The 22,678-nt window shown below is 37.0% G+C and overlaps 1 protein-coding gene across 4 annotated transcripts in view; it reads left to right on the top strand.

Moving 5' to 3' along the window:
- Positions 1 to 22,678, top strand: part of LOC125230890 (atypical protein kinase C) — a 408,150-nt gene that overhangs the window by 38,557 nt on the left and 346,915 nt on the right. For 2 of the 4 annotated variants that reach the window (XM_048136150.1, XM_048136152.1), the window contains exon 2: positions 12,376 to 12,898. The exons of 1 other annotated variant lie outside the window; for it this stretch is intronic. In XM_048136150.1, the coding sequence (XP_047992107.1) occupies positions 12,391 to 12,898 (508 nt within the window). In that variant the 5' untranslated portion in view covers positions 12,376 to 12,390. Of the gene's footprint in view, positions 1 to 12,365; positions 12,899 to 22,678 lie in introns of those variants that run through there. One more of the 4 variants, XM_048136151.1, reaches the window with a different exon arrangement.

Raw genomic sequence — 22,678 nt, 5'->3', positions numbered from 1 at the left:
TTCGTTCCGGAGGTTGCGGGTTCGAACCCCGGCGCGCACCAATGAGTTTTTCGGAATTTATGTGCGAAATGTTATTTGATTTGCCAGTCGCTTTTCGGTGAAGGAAAACATTGTGAGGAAACCGGACTAATTCCAATAAGGTCTAGTTTACCCTTCGGGATGGAAGGTCAGATGGCAGTCGCTTTCGTAAAAACTAGTGCCTACGACAAATCTTGGGATTAGTTGTCAAAGTGGATCTCAGGCTCCCATGTGCCGTGGTAAATGCCGGGATAGGTAATGCAAGGATGATGATGTTTCCGTTAAATTCATATTTATACGAGTCACTTAGCTTGAAACATTTCTCAGAAGGCCTTACGTTAATGTTATAATCTCTCTGAATAAATAAGCTACCGGCAACAAGTCAGGCTTAAGTGTGTATGAAGTAAAATACGAGCAAAATTATAACTGCTGATGAGGATCGCGGTAAACAAAACGCAGCAGTACTTAAATTATTATAAATTATAATTGAAGCAAAGCAGTGAACAGCGATATGAGGGTCATTTTTTTTTTTCAAAGTAGTCCACCCCACTTTCTTTTTGGATTTGGAAATTTTTATGTTTTTTCCGCTCAGAATCGCGAGCTTTTTCAATCCTAATGGGAGAAAAAAAGTGTCCTAATGTTTTTCCCATTCCGTTACCATTTATTCATACATTTTGTATGGCGGTAACGGAATGGAAGGTTCGAAAAAATTTATGGAAATCTTGGGACATTTTTTTTCTCCTATCAGGATCGAAAGAGCTCTCGATTCTGAGTATGAATCGCGTAAAAAATACCCATGGTACAAAAAAAGTGGGATGGACAACTTTGAACAAAATGGCCCATGATATGAGAATCTCGTTGATCGAAAATACTTAATCGCAGGGATATAGATTTGTACCTAAAATATGTTCTATAATTTTAATATCCAATAAGGAACATGGAAACTAATTTCGTATGAGTTAGCAGTCACATTACATACGAGTTATAAGGTATAATCTCGCTCCGACTTATTGTAAATGTCATCAATACTAGTATAGTACCTAACAATTTTATGTTAAATTACACCGGCCGTATCTTATATGAAATAGCCTAATCCTTACTACTTAAATACACGATTCTCAGTAGGATCTTATGCTGTTTTATAGTAGTTCTAAGCTTTTATGCAGTTTGACCTTCTGTGTATTCGCTTATCACGTAAACCTTAATAAATTAAAAAATACTCAGTCATAAATGTAGCAAAACGAATTTATCCCATTTACGATCCGATGTTACGACATATGAGCGAATACGTAAGCTCGTATCGCGCAAAAAGCTTCCGACGACTATAAACGTTTCGTATGCGAATTTATAGAGTAATCGAAAAATTGTGTTTGAATCCGGGGTAAGGCTGTGGCCTTAGTGTGAGCGGGGCATGTTGAAATATTGGCTATCGAGGGTGTAAACTAGATATATGAACGGAAATGAACTCAGTTAAATAAACAACAGTAAAATTAACGCAGTTATTTAAAATTTGATGGTGTAGAATAATGTGTTGACTAAATACCTACTTATTTGGTGTTCCAAAATATATAAGAGGAGACTATTTTGCTGTAGAAAGGCATACAGCTTTTTATTTGGTAAGGTGCTTATACTTCGTGAATTTGATATGAGAGAATGTTGGACGTCGAAGTATGTAAGCGATAGTTTCAAAACAGTAGGTAAGCGATATATTCAATGAGTTACGGCAAAAATGTTCACGATCAGGAGCCTCTAAGTTAAGATGAAGAGACTGCTACATACGCTCAGCACACGGTGCTAATACATACAGTCAACCAATTAAAATCTAGGCCATTGTAAAACTTTTTCACAGTAAGTGTCAAAGTGACTTCTATTCTGTGGCAAATAATAGCACCGTGTAATACATTGTTCTAGAGTCGGCTGGATTTCAAATTGGTTGACCGTACCTCTTGAATACCTGATAGGTTCACCACGTCTATTTCGATTGCCAGAGATGTGAACTCTAATCGCTACTGACATAACGTGTCCTGTATGTGACCGTGTTTTGTTTATGCATTTCATCTAGAATCCCCAACGCTGTCATCGCATAAAATTGATTCTGTTTCATGGTTCGCGTTAGGCACAAGCGTTAACTGTCTATTGTTTTTTCATGGAGCAACCGGATTTTTATTTAAATTGAATATTTGGGGTGCGTAATATGATATTCATTTAATAGGTAAAAAGGTTTTTGATTTGTACTCATAGTTTCCTAGTTTATTTAGAATTGGGTCCCTGTTAAATCGGGTTGTGGAAATTTAGTGGTAATTCTCTTCTATTTCAGTAAAACATATTTTACCAGTAACAGCTTAAACTGTTTCTGACAGAGTATATTTATTTTCGGTTTTTGCTGAGGTATTTTTCAGCTAGATGCTTTTTTACGTACTTACTCATTTCTTAGTATCATTATTCGTTTATACGAGTATCGTTCCTTTAATATTTATAGAATTCCAAATACTTTTCTTTCTCTGTTTTTTCATTTATTTATAAGTGGATTTCGACCAATCGAGTTATAATTTCCGAATGAGTCCTCAAACGAAATACGTATTGGGCGACGTCAATTTGAGATGAGGGGATATAAATTGGTGGTGACATACGGGGAAAACACCTCGACTGAACTGGGACACTGGGAGTATACTCATTGCGTAATATGGTTGTCTTTTGTTTTCATAGCCTATTTTGCATCTCACTGCTGGGCAGAGGCCTGAGAGTCCTACTCTTTCGTCTGCCACTCATTACGATTTGCTGCTTGCTCTTGAAATTGAGTTGTGTTTCATTTGTTCGAAAAAATTTTAAAACAAAAGAAATTATACTTTATTTGTTTACATGAAAGTTGAAATTCCATTGAAACCAAATGTACATCTGATTGTACATTGGTCTGCAAGAGGATAGATATATGTCAACGAATGTCATATAGGTCATTTAAACAACAAAAACTGGTACAGTCACCGGCATAAATAAGTGATGATTTCTATACCTTGTCATATTAACGTCTTGACTCTTGTTTGAAATGTCGTACGAAATTGTCAATCAGTCAATTGTAGATATCTCTTAAGCGTGTCCCTTTCTTTTCTTTATAGCAAAGTAAATACACATTACGTGGGAATCGGAAAACTGGGTAGATAACTAGATACCTACACGTATGTTAAACAAGATTAGGGCAAAACCCGGCGGTCGGCGTAAGCCACTGCATAATGGACGCAGACTCGCCGTTCGGTTGCGGTCCTACTATATGTCCATACTCTGCTTATTGAAAATTATGGGCCATAAGAAATTCGCTTTAGGCGGTATGGTCATGACTCATGAAGTGTAGCAAAGACTACATGATAACAGATGTTATGAACATCTAACAACCTTTTGGATGCCTGGTTGGAGTGTTAGGGGATCATTTACAAAGATATGAAGATTGGGACTTCACAAGAACTTTAGGGCGTCTCCAATAGTCATGGTGACTTACGACATTTTCTGAATTTTTCAAGACGAAGATGTAAAATGCCGAGCACAAATTTTCTCCAAATAGTAGTGTTGCAGCTTCTCTTTGAAAATATAGTACTTGTATAATAGCCATAATTACTCAAAAACAAGAGTGTGATGTAGCGGTAACGTGTGCTGGCAAGGAGTAAAAAAAGCGATGATGGCTTTTTACGTGCCAAAAATGTAATTTTTCGTGGAGTCAGTTTCCAGACTGATTGACAGCTGTCGACTGCCAATAAATCATCTATTTTTATAAAATTCTGGGAACTATAAACGTCGAGAGACTAAAATTACGTCGGAAAAGAGTATTTTTGGCTGAAATAAAAAAAAAGATTTTATCATTTTTTCGAAAAGTTGTAATTCATGTAAAACTGATTAAATAACCCTTTAGCAATAACTACAGATGTAGTGCGAAAAGGGTTTCCTTCGTATTTTTCCGGAAACGTTCGTATTTGTCATGCTAGTTCAGTCAATGTCAGTACATCTTGTACTGAGACTGACTGAAATAGCATGACACGTTCGTACGTTTCCGTAACAATACGAAGGCAAATCTTTTCGCACCACATCTGTACCATTCCTTAACCGCTAAACAAAAAGAGATGTGTGTCTTTGTACATAAAAAACATATCTAAACTTAAGAATTTCTGACCTCGAACTGTACAGATTTATCTAAATTGTTATAATGTCATGTCAGATACTTTTGGTGCGTTGTTTCATCCGACTGATGTACTCATCTGACTGTACTCTACGGTAAACGTATACAATTCTACAACTAGTAGTGCACTACAAGGTCAGACATTGTGAAACATACGCATTGCGCGATAAATTGCGAACCCATAAAGCAAATGCTCGTATGTTCAGCATGGCGGAACAAACTAACAAAACAGCCCGTATGAAACAAATACATTTACATTTGTTCTGCGCCGCGTCATAAGTCCTCTGTAGCGGAAAACTTGCGGATACCTAGCCTATATCGTATGTGTCTTTTGATAGTTACAGCATAGGTAAATACTATGTTAAATATCAATATCATTTCTTATGTATTGAAGGAAAGTGTTTAAAAGATAAATGTTTCAACGATTAAATCAATTTCAACGATTAGAGTTACTGATGCGCCGACGGAACGTTCCAAAATTAAGAAATTTTCAGCATACAATAAATTCTGAAACTTTCCTCAATTTTGTATGGAGATTGAAACTATACATTTCATAAATATAAACCTATATTTCTTGTAAAACTTTCATGCCAAGAAACTTTATTTTTTTTTAGAAAGTTTCCGCAACTTGCACATCAGTGTGCGTAGCCGAATGCCCAAACGTTTCGTGAAGCGTTTTTGGATTCGGCTACGCACACTGTAATTACATACCAGCTGACGATGATGCTCAGCAAAATGAGCAGCAGGTATTTTCGGAAAAAAGCATCTTCCATACAATTTTCGCACCTTTCTGTGCCACATATGTAAATTATTTTGTTTCCTTTAAGCAATTCAAACTATGTACACGGCGGTTCCTACAGACAACAGGAACAATCTCGTCTTACTCAAATGAACACAATCTTCAGATAGCTACTAGTCTTATACAGACTCTCACTCTAAATATTACTTCAACATTACTATCGACTATAACACTTCGCTATACCATGAAATTATTCTAAGATATTCATAGTCTCATTCGATATTTTGGATTAAACTGAATAATTCATAGCACATTCTGTTATAACAAGGACGACTGGCTTGTTAGCGAATTATCTTTACTATTAGTGTGGTTTACGCTATTTTATTGAATTACTTACATTATATCACTAAAAGAAACTGACTTAAAAACGTTTAAAAGTTTATTTAAAAGTCTGACACTCCGCAAAATACCTCTCCCAACTCTCCACTCTTTTTATGACATTCAATTTCGTTACTCGAACTTAAACAAATAAATGAGAGTAAATAGGTCTAAGGTATACCTACGTATAAAACTTTCGATTCGAGTATGGTAGGGGCTAGGTGTGATTCTTAAATAAAGAACCCAAAAAACATATTACTACTTGATTCGACTTCCCATAGTAACGCCGTCACCTGCGGTATCCCAAAACAGTCCACGTATGTTTTTGCATTACTAACGACGACAGAGTGCAGTGTTAAAAATTAATTGTGCATTAATTTCCGCTGTCGGTAGTATTGGGACAATAGATAGAGATAACAAATAAAATTGCTTCTCATTCGTAGACGTAACATTTTGACTTGTATATAATTTTACTACGGTGCGCTAAACGATGTTACCGCTTCCTGAAACAGAAAAATAGTATAGACGCCTTGGTCAGTACAGTCGCCTACAAGGAAGCCCATGTATCCACTTTTTCACTTTATTGCATTGAAATAAGGTGAAAAAGTGGATACATCTCTTTGTAGCCAACTGTACCTAAGAAAACATATCTTACGGCTCAGCCACGACATTGGTCTAAGCGCGGCAGCGGTGAGCGGCGGCCATACATTAGAGCGAGACACAGCGATGGGACTTTTCATTCGCACGTATGCCTGCCGCTCACCGCTGTCGCGCTTAGACCAATGTCGTGGCTGGGCCGTTATACCTCGGCCAACAATTACACTATCGTATAGTCAAGACACTTTGACACTTTTTCTTTATTCACAGCTGTGTTGTTGACTGTACCATTTCATGTGATCGGAAACAATTCTTACTTTACTGAACTAGGTATGTATTTTAGTTGAAAACATCGAATAGGCAAGTAAAATAAGGAATCTGGCAGTTTATGTAGTTACAGCGAAATCTTACTAGATCACACAATTCAGTGAAGGATATAGTGTACTCTTTATTCTGAATCATTTCAGAATAAATGAAAATGGCTGTTCGCATTTCCCCGGGGAAATTTCCATTTACCCGCGATAGTGTTGCATAATTTTCTAGTTGTAGTTGACATTGCAGACCGGGCTGAGATTATGCGAAATTCGTGACACAAGTGGCCTCTATTTATTCTACTTTTTACTTTGAAATAAGAATTAGTTTGGGTAAAGAGTTAGTGTCCGAAGATCCCGGACGTAAGTATTTTGTTTAAGTTTAACCCACACTTGAGACACTTAAATTAGAAACAAGTGGGTTAAAAGTAAATGATCCATGACTTCTCCCTCTGTTAACACTCAAGAAATACTACAGGTACTGTTTTTTTTCTCGCCCTTTTGTTCTCGTTCATTGTTTATACTGATTTTTACTGTAGGTACGTCACTTATTTTAATTTTCCACGCATGTACTTTGCCCAGTTTTTATCCGTGGAAACTTGTTATTGACTCGTTGTTTCTATGTCATCAGCTTTATTGTAACTGTAGCTGTAAGTTTTCCTAATAAATAAAATAAGAAGAAAATCTGTAGGTTTAAGTAAAGATGATACTGTGACTTTCCTGCCGACATCGTAAGCCTCCCCTGAGCCTGATTTTCACAAGGAATGATCCTTACCGTAATGTCAAGTTCTTTAATTCGTATCATGTACGTTTTTCAGTAATTATATTAAATGTATCTTTAATTTTTGTTATGTCAACAGATAACAGGCAGGTTTTCCCGAACGTTATTGACCCAGATTCGTTTTTCCTTGCGACTATACCTACCTACGCATTCCCTGTTTGCGTTGCGATTCATCGGATATGTAAATGTTGCTTCGTTATGTTGCTTTTAATATCAATCGTCACATTTTGAGCTCGAAAATTAATGTGCTTGTACGGAAGTTTCGTATTTCGCTCTTTGGTATCAATATTACACGTATTTATACGGAAACGTACGAACGTGTCATACTATTTCAGTCAGTCTCAGTACAAGACGTACAAAAATTGTCTGAACTAGCATGAAAAATACGAAAGATTCCGTAAAAATACGAAGGAAAAGCTTTTGTCATTCATCCATTAAAAGAAATCGCTGTTTTTTCTGTTTGTATTTTTCGCGTACGTATCGTTCAGTTATCGATGGTATGAATCACTGCCCTTGGCCACATGAACAATGATTAGCCGAATTACGTACACGCCGCTAATGGATTTATGGCAGTATTTTCCATTGCCACCAACTGAATACTTGAACAAAAAACCGGCCAAGTGCGAGTCGGGCTCGCGCACAAAGGGTTCCGTAGCAGCAAATATAATAAACTTATTATGTCAATTTATACACCTGCCAAAATTACAGTTAAATCAACCTATCTCAAAAACTATAAGAGATACTTTGATCAAACCAAAAATCGTTGAAAGAGTTAATTAGCATGCATCACCTCTATTTTTTTTAGAATTTTATACCCCGTAGTTATAAAAATAGAGGGGGGGGGACATACTTTTTACGACTTTGAGAGCTGATATCTCAAAAACCGTTCACTTTAAGAAAAATGTTTTTTAGAAAACTTTATATCATTTTAAAAGACCTTTCCATTGATACCCCACACGGGTATGTACATCGAAAAAAAATTTTCATCCCTCAGTTACATGTATGGGGGCCCCACCCCCAATTCTTTTTTACTATTTAGTGTCATAATTTTGTAGCGGTTCATACAACACATATTCCCATCAAATTTCATCACTGTAGTACTTATAGTTTCCGAGTAAATCGGCTGTGACAGACGGACAGACGGACAGACGGACAGACGGACAGACGGACATGACGAAACTATAAGGGTTCCGTTTTTGCCATTTTGGCTACGGAACCCTAAAAAGGTTACAACTCTCACGCAGCCCAAGTAAAAAAGGGTACATGTTTCCTGCAAAAAATATGAAACTTGTACCGTTTTTGACTTATTCAAGTCGAGACATGTACCGTTTTTCGTACTGAATAGTAGCCGATATGTCATGCTTAGGTACGTCCAGTACTTGGGCATTAATCATCATTAGTTAGTCTAGTGATTGATTGCAATTGGTAATAATGATAGCGAGTCATTGCAGTATTCTGATACGTTCATTATATAACTAAACGCTGTGTTTTAATAACTTACGGTACCTACCTGATGCTCAAAAATGTTTGATAGGTTGAATGAATTGATTCATATTATTCAGTAAGTATGTATTTTTTTATATTTAACCATACAACCCAAATTCAAATCTAGGGTGAACACTGTTCACTGAACAGGCATCTTCTGGGCGAGCTCACACCATCGCAGGACACGTCTTTGTCTTCTGCTAGTCTGTGACCAAGAGCCCATTTATAATTTAAAAACACTCTGTTTCTCCCTTAGAGTATGATCAGACAAAACAAAGTCGTACATTATACACCGTGTTTTTTGTTCCGTTAAATTCGACATGTCGTTAGGTTCGTTATCAGGAACTACCCTGTATAACACTTTTAGTTGAATTCGCAAAAATTTTTTTTTATCGTTTTCATACGTAATAAATAATATTCAAGTTAGTGTCAAGTGATTGACGGCAAATGTCAAAACAAATAACATTGGGAAGTGGTAAAGGCTGTCACACACGTGTTCAGTAATTATTTTTATTTTTTTAATATAATAATTGTATTTGATCTAAAGGACCATCCCTTAAAGTTAACGGAATTCAATAAAAACGGGGTGTATTCCGGAAACTTGGAAAATCGTAAAACACTTCAGCCCAAATATTTTAACACTTTCAAGACAAATAAATACTCCATAAAGTCACATGAAAACATACCAATTCTTAGGTATGAAATCAACTGATACGAAAACATGAAATCTTCAGAACTCTAAGGTGAACATAATGAGATTACATAAGGTTCTAAATGAGATCGTTTCGCCGTGACTAAGGCCCGAGGCACCAAGACATATCCTTCCAAAACTCTTAATTGACTGCAAAAGTTACAGATTTTCAAACCTTGTCTTCAGGATATAAGATTTAAAGTGAGAAGTCGAGAGATGTTGATAGGAGGTGGTAGAAGTAGTAGATAGGATGGAAGTTTCCCAATTCTGGTTTAATAAGACTGAGCTTGTTAGAGGAGCGATAGCGTTGGTATAACTGCCTTAAATCGATGTGAATTTGTGAAGGAATCTTGGTGTGTTTAATTTCCAACTCGCTACAGTTAAAATGAAGAAAGGTTCTGAGTCTGAGGTTGCGTTGTGTATTTAGATTAAAGGTAGATAAATTTAGCTGTAGTGTAGTCTGTTGAAGGTGCAAGACCACAATGCTCGTCCTTAGAGTCGGTCAAAATGCTTATAGCCTTTCAAAGATAACATAGTTAGTTACAATAAGAGTTTTGAATGAATAAGAATTTTGTTTTGTTGGTCAATATAAGTCTAATAGTTAGTTACACCTGATATACCAAAAATTTAGGGACGGGTACCGCAGTATTCTGGTGGACTGATTGTCAGGACGGACATTATCCTCGTAGTTTGAAGAAGCGGGTTCGATTTACCGCCTCTTGGTGGACTCGGTCATTTTAGTGTTACATAGCTTTTAGAAAAGTTTATCTACTGACGTCAGTTTAAAAAATATACTTTTTTTAATTGGACAAACAGATTTCATATGGAAAATACCTACAAATCCCAAACTATCGTTCAGTGTAGACCAATTTGACCCCAACATTAAGGACTTTTTGCTAGTTTCTAGTTGACAATGGCCCTACAAAATTTAATTCGCCGCCATCCGTCTCTGTCAAACCACGGTCGATGCTAATCGACTGAATCTCGTTGCCTCAGATACGTCGTTTAAAGTTATACGGTGACATAACTGTCAGTCCAGCTTTTACCATAAGTTTTTCAAGTTCTAAAATACGTTGAAATAAACTTTACAAAAAATACATTAATAGTGTTGAAAAGGTAAGCATCAGCCTCTCCCAAACGGTAACTAGAACATATTTTCCGTCACGCAACGCTGTAGCTAATAACTAGCGGTGAAGCTTTTAAAAGGATTTGGTATTAAGTACTTACATTTTTTGCATAAATATGTATAATTGAATTCGTACTTGTAATTTAAATCCTTAAAGATTTAAACTTTAGCTCGGTATTTCAATACCTTTAAAACGTTAAAAAAAAATTGTAACTTTAATATGTTTAAAGGAGTGTACAAGTTTCTAATGGGTCGGCAACGCGCACGTGACACCTCTTGAGTTGCGGGCGTCCATAGGTTACGGTGACCGCTTTCCATCAGGCGGGCCGTATACCTGTTTGCCACCGACGTGGTATAAAAAAAAAATGTCTGAAATATTACACCGTAATTCAGCAATCTTTATTTTGTTATTCAATTTGAATCAAATGCCCTGCTATGATTTATGAGCGAGCAATCCCGTCAACTGATTTAATATTAAAATTGCGAATGTAAATTGAACTGCACAAAAAGGCGAATTGTTTCACCGCCGTTTTATTTATTCAGAGATGTCGTCCGTCGCAAAGAATACGCGGTCACCGGAATATTCTAGACGCTTGAATAATGCTCGGTTTGTTGTTATGCACCTTTACCCTGTGTTACCTTAATCAAACCAGTGTTAGTTTGACCCTGTAGTAACAATTCTTTTACATTATACCCCGGTTTTTCGTTGGTTTAAAATTGTAACACTTAAGTTTTCGCGTTTTGTACACATATTTAAAGTCACATACGGGTCAAACGGCGGGAACCGCCGTAACCGCCGCGGCGGTTCCGTGACTACGGCCAGTGTAACCTAGCCGAAACGTCGGAAAAAAACCTAAAAGAATGATAAGAATGTATATGACTTTAAATAGATTGAAATAGTGTGAAAAAAAATAGTGCGTTCGCGATAAATTCAAAATCTACTACTGAACAGATTTGCAGAATAGAGTGATTTTTGAGGAAGATGTAGGTCATGTAATTTGTTGAGATTTTCAATCAATCAATCAATCAATCAATTATTTATTCGTGATAACTACAAAATACACAAGTAAGAAAACAGAAACAGCAAATAAAAGAAATTAAACATATAAGTTACCATTTTGTTTGAATTGGTTGAAATATGACAATGTTCTAATCAAGTCGGAAAAAAATCCTTAGAGCTTTAAGCGAAAACGCTGTCCAAATCGTTTGAGCTATATCAAAAACAATGTATGGCGAAATTGTGTCTCTCTCGTAGATCTACAAAAAAGTCCGTGATTTCATATGTCTATTTTTTACGGATAATTTACTATAACCATTTTTCTGATAACCCCGTGCGTAGCCGGTGCGTGCCGCTGGTTATTAATAAGGTATGACCGGTACAGACACATTGACATGTACATACGAGTATCTTTACCAATTCTTCATGTCAATATTTAATACCTTGTCTGTCCCTACAAATGGTAGGTTAGTTACCATTAGTAACATAGGTACGGAGTTCACATTTACACTAGTTCGAGGCGATGCACTCGGTAAAAGTGAACAGCCTTGATCCTATAAAGAATGCACCCGCATACCCGCAACAGGCAGGCTCAAAATGCAATATCGCACTCGGTGGATATTTGAACACGAGAGATATGGTTTGTTTTATATACCTTGGTAGAGAAATTGCTCACACGACATATCATATACTTGCATATTTTCCTGCTTAAAATTATGTTTCATTAATGGATATATATATATTCTTCAATTGAGGTGTAGATGAGCGAAAGGTGTGGTTAATAATCAAATACTTTAACCGTAACTTAGTATTTGATTTATGTATGTCATTAACCACATTTTCGTCGCAAAGTTATAACGGTTATACTGCGAATTTTATTTTCGATATAGCACAGTGAGCTGCAAAAATGCGTGGCGAATTTATCAATGAATTCACTCATAATTTCGCCATGCAATTTCGCAGCTCATAGGTAAGTACATACGTTACGGTAAGACGCCGTAATTCTTGTATTCAAATAATCTATGTCGCACTCTATTTTTCAAGAACAAACACACAACCACCTAACTCATGTGTCACGTGTTATCCACAGTGAAGGAATGCAGTGATGGAATATCTTAAAAGTGTGAACACCCTGAAAACAGTGAAAATGCTAGTGCTATCAAACATACTCCGCGGCCAACCGCAAAAAATGGCGCACGATCTTACCCTGGAGAAATCCGAGCCGAAATTATCACACTCGTTTCGAGTCAAACAACGGACAAAAACCATAGAGAACATCGCGAACGAGACCGAAGCAAAAAGCGTGAGACAGTTTTCTATAAGCGTAGACGGTATAGCTACTCATACGTCTGAGAGCAAAGTGATATGTAGTGCCAAAGGTTTGTTAGAAACTAATTTAGACGATTTATTCAGTGATTCGTGGGACACGAAGAGTTTGGGCGCCAGTGAGCCGGCGCTGAGTTATAGTGATGGGAAATGCAGCCGTGAGTCGATGTCGGAGGACGACAGTGAGAGTGACAGTGACTGTTTGGATGAAGTGGTTCGCGAGCAGCGGCGGTGCATGGGCGCGCGACGGCTGGGGCATATGCTGAGGAGGGTTCTGTCGAGAAACGGTGAGTTTCATTCGTACTGTCACACTTGATATGACACACAGCTTCTCCCTAGATGTCTATTGGCATTTATTAAGCGTGGTAAGGCATTTTTTTAAATGCCTGAGCCTCATTTATTCAACAAATTAAAAAGTATATTACAAAAATTGTTAATTAGTAGACATCCTGTTGTCATGTCATCTAATCAGATGGAAATTCTATAAGAGAATGTATTGTTCAACTTAGTGTACGTAAAATTAACATGTTAACAAACTTGGTAACCCTAAACCCCATATAATCATCATCTTTTAAAAATATGGTTATAAAATGCCAACGGTGTGTCAAACCATCAGCAATATGAACATCGAGCGGCGATGCATTACACCTCTATAGCCGGAACAAGAATTGCATGACTGTCATTTCTATTACACACTCATTGGACAATTGTTGCAATCCACTACTTCCTGGCCACCATCAGTATAACATACTATCACACTATTTACATTTGCACGCACATAGTCGTAAAGGTCATATAAAACTATACAGGACGCATAAATAGTTAAATAGACATTGCGAGATTTAAACGTCCGCGAAAACTCGGTTAGGGGACAAGCAATTAACATTATACTTCGCTTTTCTAAAGTTTTATTTATTTCACTGCAGTTACTTGATAATATAATTTAAAATTAAAACTTAAAGTCCATTTTAGAATGCAGTTATGGTAGGCATGAGCCGTTATAAAAATGCACTTGTAATTAATCTGAGCTCGTACTGCGTAAAACGAGTTTTTATACTAACCGGGTGCGCACCTTAAATGGTTTGTTTGACTGAACTAATTTCAACTACTTTCGGTCTTCTATATCATGGGTCTTTCCAGTGGCTATCCGAGCTACGATAGGTTACATATTTGTCGAATAATGGCCTATTTTACAACAGTAATACTTCGCCGTTCAGGCGACTCAGTTCGACATGGAAATATTGAAGCTGATGAGTGAGAATGTTATTTAAAATGGAGTTGGGCAGGACATGTTGCTAGGCAGAGTGATGGCAGATGGACTAAAATGTTAACAGAATGGTGGCCGCTCACAGATGTAAGAAGCGCTTGGCATCCGTTAGCTTAGCTCGTTGGGTGGACGACATCCGGAAAATTGCGGGTCACAACTGGATGAGACTAGCTCAGGACCGGGACAAGTGGCGTATCAGAAGAGAGGCCTGATATGATATGATGATATGATGATGAGAATCTTATTTATCAACTCAGAAATAGGCACCGAATTGTCAGTGTCAAGTGTCAATGTAAATGTTGTAAAATAGCCCACAGGTGTACGGGAGACATTCCCAAAAAAGTTGCACATTTGGATCACGACTTGTATATTGATAAAAATTGGTAGGCTGATAGAGTTCAAGATGCACCAAGTTTGTATAAAACTATCCTTATTTTTGCTACCGAAAATTTGCAGTGCTAATTAAAATTTGCAACTAAATATGTAAAGAGATTTTGGTTATATCTGTAAATGTGAAATTTGTCCTAAACAAATTCAGATATAGGTATCTTTACAGTTTAAAAATTAAAAAAAAAACTAGGTAAACGGACTTTTATAATAAACTAATTAGTATAAAATTGAATAATTTTGTTTCTGCATTGAAGGCATTGAAGCCATTTAAGTAAGAAGTTATTGCCAGCATTTCTAATTTCAGAACATCAAAGAACCATGGTTACTCGAAGTCCGAAGAAGATATCTCAAATTAAATTAATGCAAGTAACGATCCCAGCTTATGAAGTTTAAAACTCGTGGATGGTGCTACATTCGTACTTTATTAATCTGATTTTGATTGTGGTATGACTTTTCCAGTTTTTTTCTACAGATATTAGCAAAAAAAAAGGAAATACTTTGCTGAAAACCTTTGACTCAAAAAATATGAAATTGAAACTCCCAATATTAAATATTTGGTTATTTAAAAGGCCATGTAAAAGTTAACATTTTTTTCTCTCTAAAAATTGCAAAAATCATATTATATTTCTGTGCTTGTTTTTACATAAAAAATGCGTGATTAAAATCTTTCGGGTTAATAAAGCCCACGGTTTATCAAACTAGTTTTATAATTGACCCCCTATACCCACCCCCATGGGCCCCATGATACTCGTTCGTTGTTTGAAATTTCGTTTATGACACATTTTTTCCCGAAAAAGCGCAATTTTATCCACTCGTCTCAATTACTGTCAATATAATCACGTGGCGAAACTAGTTGTCGGTAATCGACTCTCGCTGTTTAGTGACATAGAAAGCCAGTCGTCGTGTCTATCTAGCGACATCGATGCTTTGACGAAATGGCTTAAGCGGTGTAATTTACTTTTATGACTAAGCTGTGGTCGACAAAGGCTCTGGGAGCATTATTTTAAAGAATAGCATACATACATAATTTTTTTTTTTTTTATACTACGTCGGTGGCAAACAAGTATACGGTCCGCCTGATGTAAAGCGGTCACCGTAACCTATGGACGCCTGCAACTCAAACAGTGTCACATGCGCGTTGCCACCCCATTAGAAACTTGTACACTCCCTTTTGCTGTGTTAAGTACACAGCAAAAAGGAGTGTACAAGTTCCAAGGAGGGTTCGGGTTGCCGACGACTCAAAGGACAATAGACGGAACAAGTTAGTTCCGTAAGTTCTCCCGTCATCAGCACACCGCACCCTCGTTGAGCTCTGGCAGCCTTACTCACCGGCAGGAACACAACACTATGAGTAGGGTCTAGTGCTATTTGGCTGCGGTCTTCTGTAATTTATTTATTTCAAAAATAGTGGATCAGCATGACAGTATTAAATACTAAATCACTGCAAAACTAAAAACTAAAAACAAATACAAAAAAATTTTTATACATGATAAACTGTTGAAAGACTTACATCCATCCTCTCGCAGACCCTCAATAATTCATCGCGCACAGCACTCCATCTGCCAGCAAATAAATCGCACTCGGGTGCTGATGCTAAGAGAGCATTCAGGAGGGGCAAAGGGCGAACAAGAGGGGATTTTCTGTGAGACACGGTTCGCGATACTGGGCCTACAAATAAACCACGATCACGAGGCCGGAAATTGACTCTGGTCGGCATAGGGACATAAAGGCGCAGTAATTGCGCTACGAGTTTAGGACAGTCTGATTCACCTCGCAAGACGCCACAGGCTGTAGTAAGATGCTTAAAATTTCGTCTTACCTCTAAGGAGTTAAGGCCTAAACAACCAACCAAATATTTGGTTGGATATAAAAAAGGGGTAATACCCAAACTCTTTTTTATATAAGAACCGGAGGAACACTTTCTGTATTCTCTCCAGGAGCAGGATGTAGGATACCTCATAAGGATTCCAAACAGAGGAAGCTACTTCAAGCTTACTACGGACTAATGAAGTATATAGAAGCTTTACAGTATTTGAGTCTTGAAAATCCCTCGCGTTCCTAATAATGAACCCTAGCCTCTTGTAGCAGTCACGAGCTAATGTTATCATATGCTCGTGGAAGTTGAGGTGCGAATCGAGAATGACGCCCAGATCACAAATAGTGTCAACCCGGGGTAATGGCTCCGATCCCAGGTAATATTCGTAGTAAAGCGGATGACGGGCCCTGCTGAATGTCATAACGGCACATTTAGAGGCATTAAACGTCAGCTTATTTTGGAGACTCCATTGATGCACTCTGTCCACATCTACCTGGAGAGATACACAATCTGAGACCTCTTGGACACCGTAAATGACTTTGAGATCATCAGCATAAAGCAAGCACCGGGCAGATTTTAGAGTTGTTGCTAGATCATTTATCATGATTCCAAAAAGCAACGGTCCAAGTATCGAACCCTGGCTAACACCAGAGCGAGTGTGAAAGGTTTTAGATACGAAACAGCCGTGTTGCACATACTGTTTCCTGTCCATAATAGATACATTTAAGAATATGTCACTTTGCACGACCTGTTACCTACGTACTACATTTTGCACTATACCTAGTTAAGTAGTTATGTACCACTCCAGTCAAGAAAATATTTTGAGCCACACCTAGTGCTTTTCGTGGCGGAGCTGTCTAATCAAATAGTAAGAATTCAGCCTACTTCAATATAAATTAAATTTTACTATTGTATGTGCAGAATACATATACCAAGCCAGTAACCCATTTTTTAACCGTCGCCTCATATCTCTCAAGAAGGACGGTTATCAAGTCGTCTGTATGTTTTTTTTTTATTTTTTATGTTTCTTCCTCGATATCTCCGTCGTTACTGAACCGATTTTGAAATTTTTTTTTTTATTGAATGTAGGTATATGCATACAGATTGGTCCCATTTTTCTCAGAACCCAGTTCTGATGATGGAATCCTGGAGAAATCGAGGGAACTCCTCGAATCTGAAATCTGAAAGGCATACATATGGTGATTTTTGTGTTTTTAAAGAAACAGCATGCATTTAGGTACGGAACAGTGACATTTGGTGCAGTGGAACTGCTGATGATGGCCAGAACGGAAGTCTTCAAATCTGAACGGCACGCTTATACTGACTTTGGTATTTTTATAAGAACAGCATGCACTTTCGTCCAGAACAGTGACATTTGGTGCAGTGGAATTGCTGATGATGGTCAGAACCGAACTCCTCAAACCTGAACGGCACGCTTATAGTGACTTTGGTATTTTTATAAGAACAGCATGCACTTTCGTCCAGAACAGTGACATTTGGTGCAGTGGAACTGCTGATGGTGGCCAGAACCAAACTCCTCAAATCTGAACGGCACGCTTATAGTGACTTTGCCATTTTTATAAGAACAGCATGCGCTTACGTCTAGAACAGTGACATTTGGTACAGTGGAACTGCTGATGATGGTCAGAACCGAACTCAAATCTGAACGGCACGCTTATAGCGACTTTGGTATTTTTATAAGAACAGCATGCACTTACGTCCAGAACAGTGACATTTGGTGCAGTGGAACTACTGATGATAGTCAGAACCGAACTCCTCAAATCTGAACGGCACACTCATAGTGACTTTGGTATTTTTGTAAGAAAAGCATGCATTTAAGTTCAGAACAGTGACATTTATTTAGTTATGTTTATTAAGCATATTGAGTTTTCAAGTCAAAGTTTGTCAAGCTTCGATTTCTTATAATATAATCGGATTCATGTGGAATTGGGAAAACTCCTCAAACCTTAACGTTATACGTATATTCATTTGTGTTGCCATCTAATAATTAAAGCATTAAAAGCAGTTTTAAAAAATACTTACACATTTCTACATAATCCAACATTCGCAAGTAGCTTTCACCAGAACCCGAAAAGCGACGGTTTTTTTTTCTTAAAAATTATTTTACTTGAAGTTGCCTCTTCTAACTACAAGAAACCTTAAGTCTTGAGGAAGTTAAAGCAAAACATCAGTGTTTCTGGTATACATCCCAAAGCCATTGCCTTTGAAATATGTTCGCCACTTTATAAACTCCACAAAATTAGTCTAATTTGTACAATGTCGACACCAACGCATATAAACAGCTTGTTGTGATGCAAAATGTCACTTACAACATTTCACGCTCGGAGGATGGAATGATAACGCACGTCAAGGCGATACGTGGAACGGTGTTTGACAAGCGAACCCATACACTGGCGAAGAAGGTAGATTGTTTAAATTAACATTTTCTCTTCAAAATAGATCAATGGAAATTTCATTAGACATTTTGATATGAATGGGCATTTTAAAGGTGACATGCGAAATTGAATGAGCAGCCGATAAGACTGACGGCTGTAACATCGGCAAAGTTTCAATTAATTTAGGCAACTTAAAAACAACAAGACTTTACCCTGTTTTGATACTAGTTACTACCTAAGTAGAGTAAGTAGATAGATTACATTAGAACTTAGTTCAAACTTGAACGGTTGCGTGCTGACTGTGATAGTTGAAGCTCTTTGGGATGTAATATGCAATTTCCTCAATAAATATCAGTGGAAGGGAAGTTGCTTTGAGCGGATCCTGAGATAGTTATGAGCACATTTCATTATAGAACCAGGTATTAGCTTGTTTTTTGCATTAGGTGCGCGCCGGAACAGTTTTAAAAATATGTGGGGCCCACTCCATTACCTGGCTTCTTAGATGGCTGTTAAAGAGGGCTTAAAGTATACATATGATATGTATTTTATAGGGATGTACCGACTAGTCGCCGACTAGTCGGGAAAGCCGACTATCCGGCCACATTTGTAGTCGGCGATTAGTCGGCGACTAGTCGGCAAAAAAGGCCGATTAGTCGGCCCCTTATAAGTGATAAAAAAACAAGACAAAAATAAATTAACAGCCGATATAGTTGTATTATGTACCTATTGGGGGTCCATATTGGCTCATATAAAATTATTTGTTATAAAATTATTGTTTATACCGATTTGTGCTCCGAATGATCATTTCTCATAATTTTACTTATCATAATTTTGTTTCATTATTATCAATAGTACTACTATCACTGTTCATAATAATCATTTAGCCGAAAATTTTTAATCATTAATTCTATACAAATATTTAATAACATTCATAATTTTGTGTTTAAGAAAATCATTCATCATAAAATTATTTAAAAAGTTTTGGGGAAGTTCTATGAAAAACTTGTGCCATTTGAAGAAGCGCGCTTGGACCTTTTACAGTGACATATACAATTTTTAAAAAATCGTTTCTGGGTTGCTCACGGTCAACCTAACACGCTCCTCCTCGCTACGCTCGTCGTCGCACCTAACTGGACTGTGACATGTGATTTCTGTTTTGTTAACAATAATATAACGATAAATTATATTACTCGCAATCGTTATGATCAATAATTATATAAACATTAACATTAGTATAAAATGTATTTATGATGAATGACATTATGAACATAAGTCATTCGAAGTTACGATAGTTATTAACATAAAATTGTTTTAAATAATGATCGTTATAATGTAAAATTGTATGAGAAACATTTTCGGACTACCAATAATCTATACACCAATTTTATATGAACTTTGGCGCACCCACCTATTGGTTATGCCTTTGTTACTCAAAACAAGAAATATCTGTGATCATTACAGAAATAAATGGCCCTCATTGAAATTCAAACCTAGGACTGTCGGTTTTATAGCCAGGATCAATACCCACTAAGCCAACCCGCTAGTTAAAAAATAAAAAATCTCATAGAACTTAGAACGTGTAAAAATAATGAAAATTCAGATTCAGATTCAGATCTTTATTCATAAAACACAATATTTTACATGTCAATAATATACATAGCAATTTATAAATTAACTTAGTATTATCATAGATTAATTAAATAAAGAAAGATTGGTAACTCAGTACATCGTGTAGCGACCTACTTAACGCGAGTTATCGTCGCTGGTACCTCTTAGTTTTCGAGTTATTTACAGATGGCGCTGTTTTCAATGTTGAAAAGTGCCACCTAGTGAGATAATAATTAATTACATTGCCGAGTAACCACATCTGAATATGATTCAATATTTTGAGCCGGCGGCACCTCGTTTTTTGGCTTAGGGGTTAGAGTATCTGACTTGCATTTTTGAGATCTCAGGTTCGAGACCCAGCTCCGGTTTTTTTTTAATGTGTTTAAAAAGAATTATGTTGTTGTTTTTCGCTTTTTTTTTTTCTAGTTGAATATTAGAAAAATAAGTATGATGTGAAGTTGAATCATAGAAAAGTAAGTATGAATTGTTCGCGCCTACTTGTTGTGTGTTTATAAAACCCAATATCTGGGCGACCGAGCTTCGCTCGGTTCTATTTTAATATATCACGTCTTTAGATAAAAAAAAAAAACTCTTATAAATACAAAAACAAAAAAAAAAAAGACAAAAAACAAAAACTTAATTTCTGACCGGGATTCGAAACCCTGACACCTACGATCTATCTGCGTACATTAGACCGACCTCGTGCGACTGAGCTAAGCGGAATCGATGCGCGCGCGGCGAAATTAAGGACCATATTTTACGTTTACAAATGCGAAAGAAAAACTCATGAAAACTCGAAAATTCGCGTTTTCCGGGATCTAAGGCTACGCTAGATCGATTTTTCACCCCGAAAACCCCCACAAAACAAATTTCAGCGAAATCGTTAGAGCGGTTTCCGAGATCGTCGGTATATATAAATAAATAAATAAATATACAAGAATTGCTCGTTTAATAGTATAAGATTTCACCCCCGAAAACCCCCACAAAACAAATTTCAGCGAAATCGTTAGAGCGGTTTCCGAGATCGTCGGTATATATAAATAAATAAATAAATAAATAAATAAATAAATAAATAAATATACAAGAATTGCTCGTTTAATAGTATAAGATAGGCCCATAGGGAGGTACCTATCTACCTACTCTACTCTCCAATCACTTATGTGACGCTGTCTCTTTCCAAAGACCGATGTGCAAGTTTTATCGCCCTTTACTGTATTTATATAAATTTATCGGTACCCATAAGTATTAAAAATCTTTATTTAGGCACCTACAGCTATACAGTCAAGGAATTTGATTCCTTGCCCATTTAATTGAATCGTTGTTAGAAATACGTATATAATATTTTATTTTATTCCATATATATCTTTGGTTATACTTACCTAGTATTGAAATGTCAAATTACTTAGCACTGTTTTTGACATTTCAAATTAACTCGACCAAATTATGTAGGTTGCTTATAGGCGTGTCGTCCGAAACTAAACACGTGTTTCTAATTTAGTAGCGTTGCTAATGTTTTATGCATCAACATCATCAAAGCAACGTCTTCATCTAGCTAGATCTTATGGTGAGTTTTCTGTACTACATATATTAAACCTTAATCCGTTTTCACGTTATCCGATCCGATATTGGATGTCGGAAGGATTTCAATGGAAAAAATCCAAGATGGCGACTGTAATGTATGGGATATCGGTCCGAAATCTGATATCGGATCGGATAATGGGAAAACACACTTCAACACTTCGCACTTGGGTTTTCATTTTCACATTATTCGACCCCATATCGGATGTACCAAAGATATATTGGATGTACGAAGGATGTCAAAGATGTATAGGTCCACTGTCCATATCAGCAGAGAAAATAGAATATTTCAATATATCTTTGATATCAGATCGGATAATGTGAATACGCACTTAGATGAGTAAGAAATGTATTTCTCGACTGTACTGGGTATTTTTATTAGTAGGTATATCCCAATATTATGGCAAATGTTCAATCCTCTCTCGCGCGGCAGTCGTGATATGTAGATGTGCCTCGGCCGAGGCAATGCGTGAGTTTTCGCAGGTGGCAGTGTTTGGTGTGGTCGTATAGAGGTTGGTCCTGCGACCCCGGATAGATCAGACCGTCGGTCTACCGGTTCCGGGTAAAAAAATGTTGGACGGCCTGGCCAAACGGCTGGAGTTAGCCGGGGAGTGTTCGACCAAATGTCATAGAGGACCCTGGGCAGTTTTTGACGCCGCCATTTTTTTTTTCAAAATGGCCGACTTTTTTTTGATGATTTTTCAAGTTTGTCGTAGAGAGCTCAAATTTTGGTCATAGAATCTCCAAGTGGCCTTGATTCGAATGAAATAAAAAAAAATTTAAAAATGCTACAAATGTGGGAAAACTGGCCACTTTTATTTTGTATGGCAACTTTTAAACCGTAAGAGATAGCCGGGGGGGTGGTCGACCAAATGTCATACAAGTATCCGAGTAGAAAAAAGTTGCATTAAAAAAAATTCAAAATGGCCGACTTTTTTTTTTTAATTTCAAAATGGTCCTAGCGCGCTGAGATTTGGCACACGGGTGAATGGCGGCTTTTGAGGGCCAATTG

This window comes from Leguminivora glycinivorella, chromosome 11 (assembly GCF_023078275.1).
Source record: "Leguminivora glycinivorella isolate SPB_JAAS2020 chromosome 11, LegGlyc_1.1, whole genome shotgun sequence".
Classification (NCBI taxonomy): Eukaryota; Metazoa; Arthropoda; class Insecta; order Lepidoptera; family Tortricidae; genus Leguminivora; species Leguminivora glycinivorella.
Note: the sequence above shows the minus strand (reverse complement) of the source record. Positions and strands in the feature narration are given on the sequence as shown.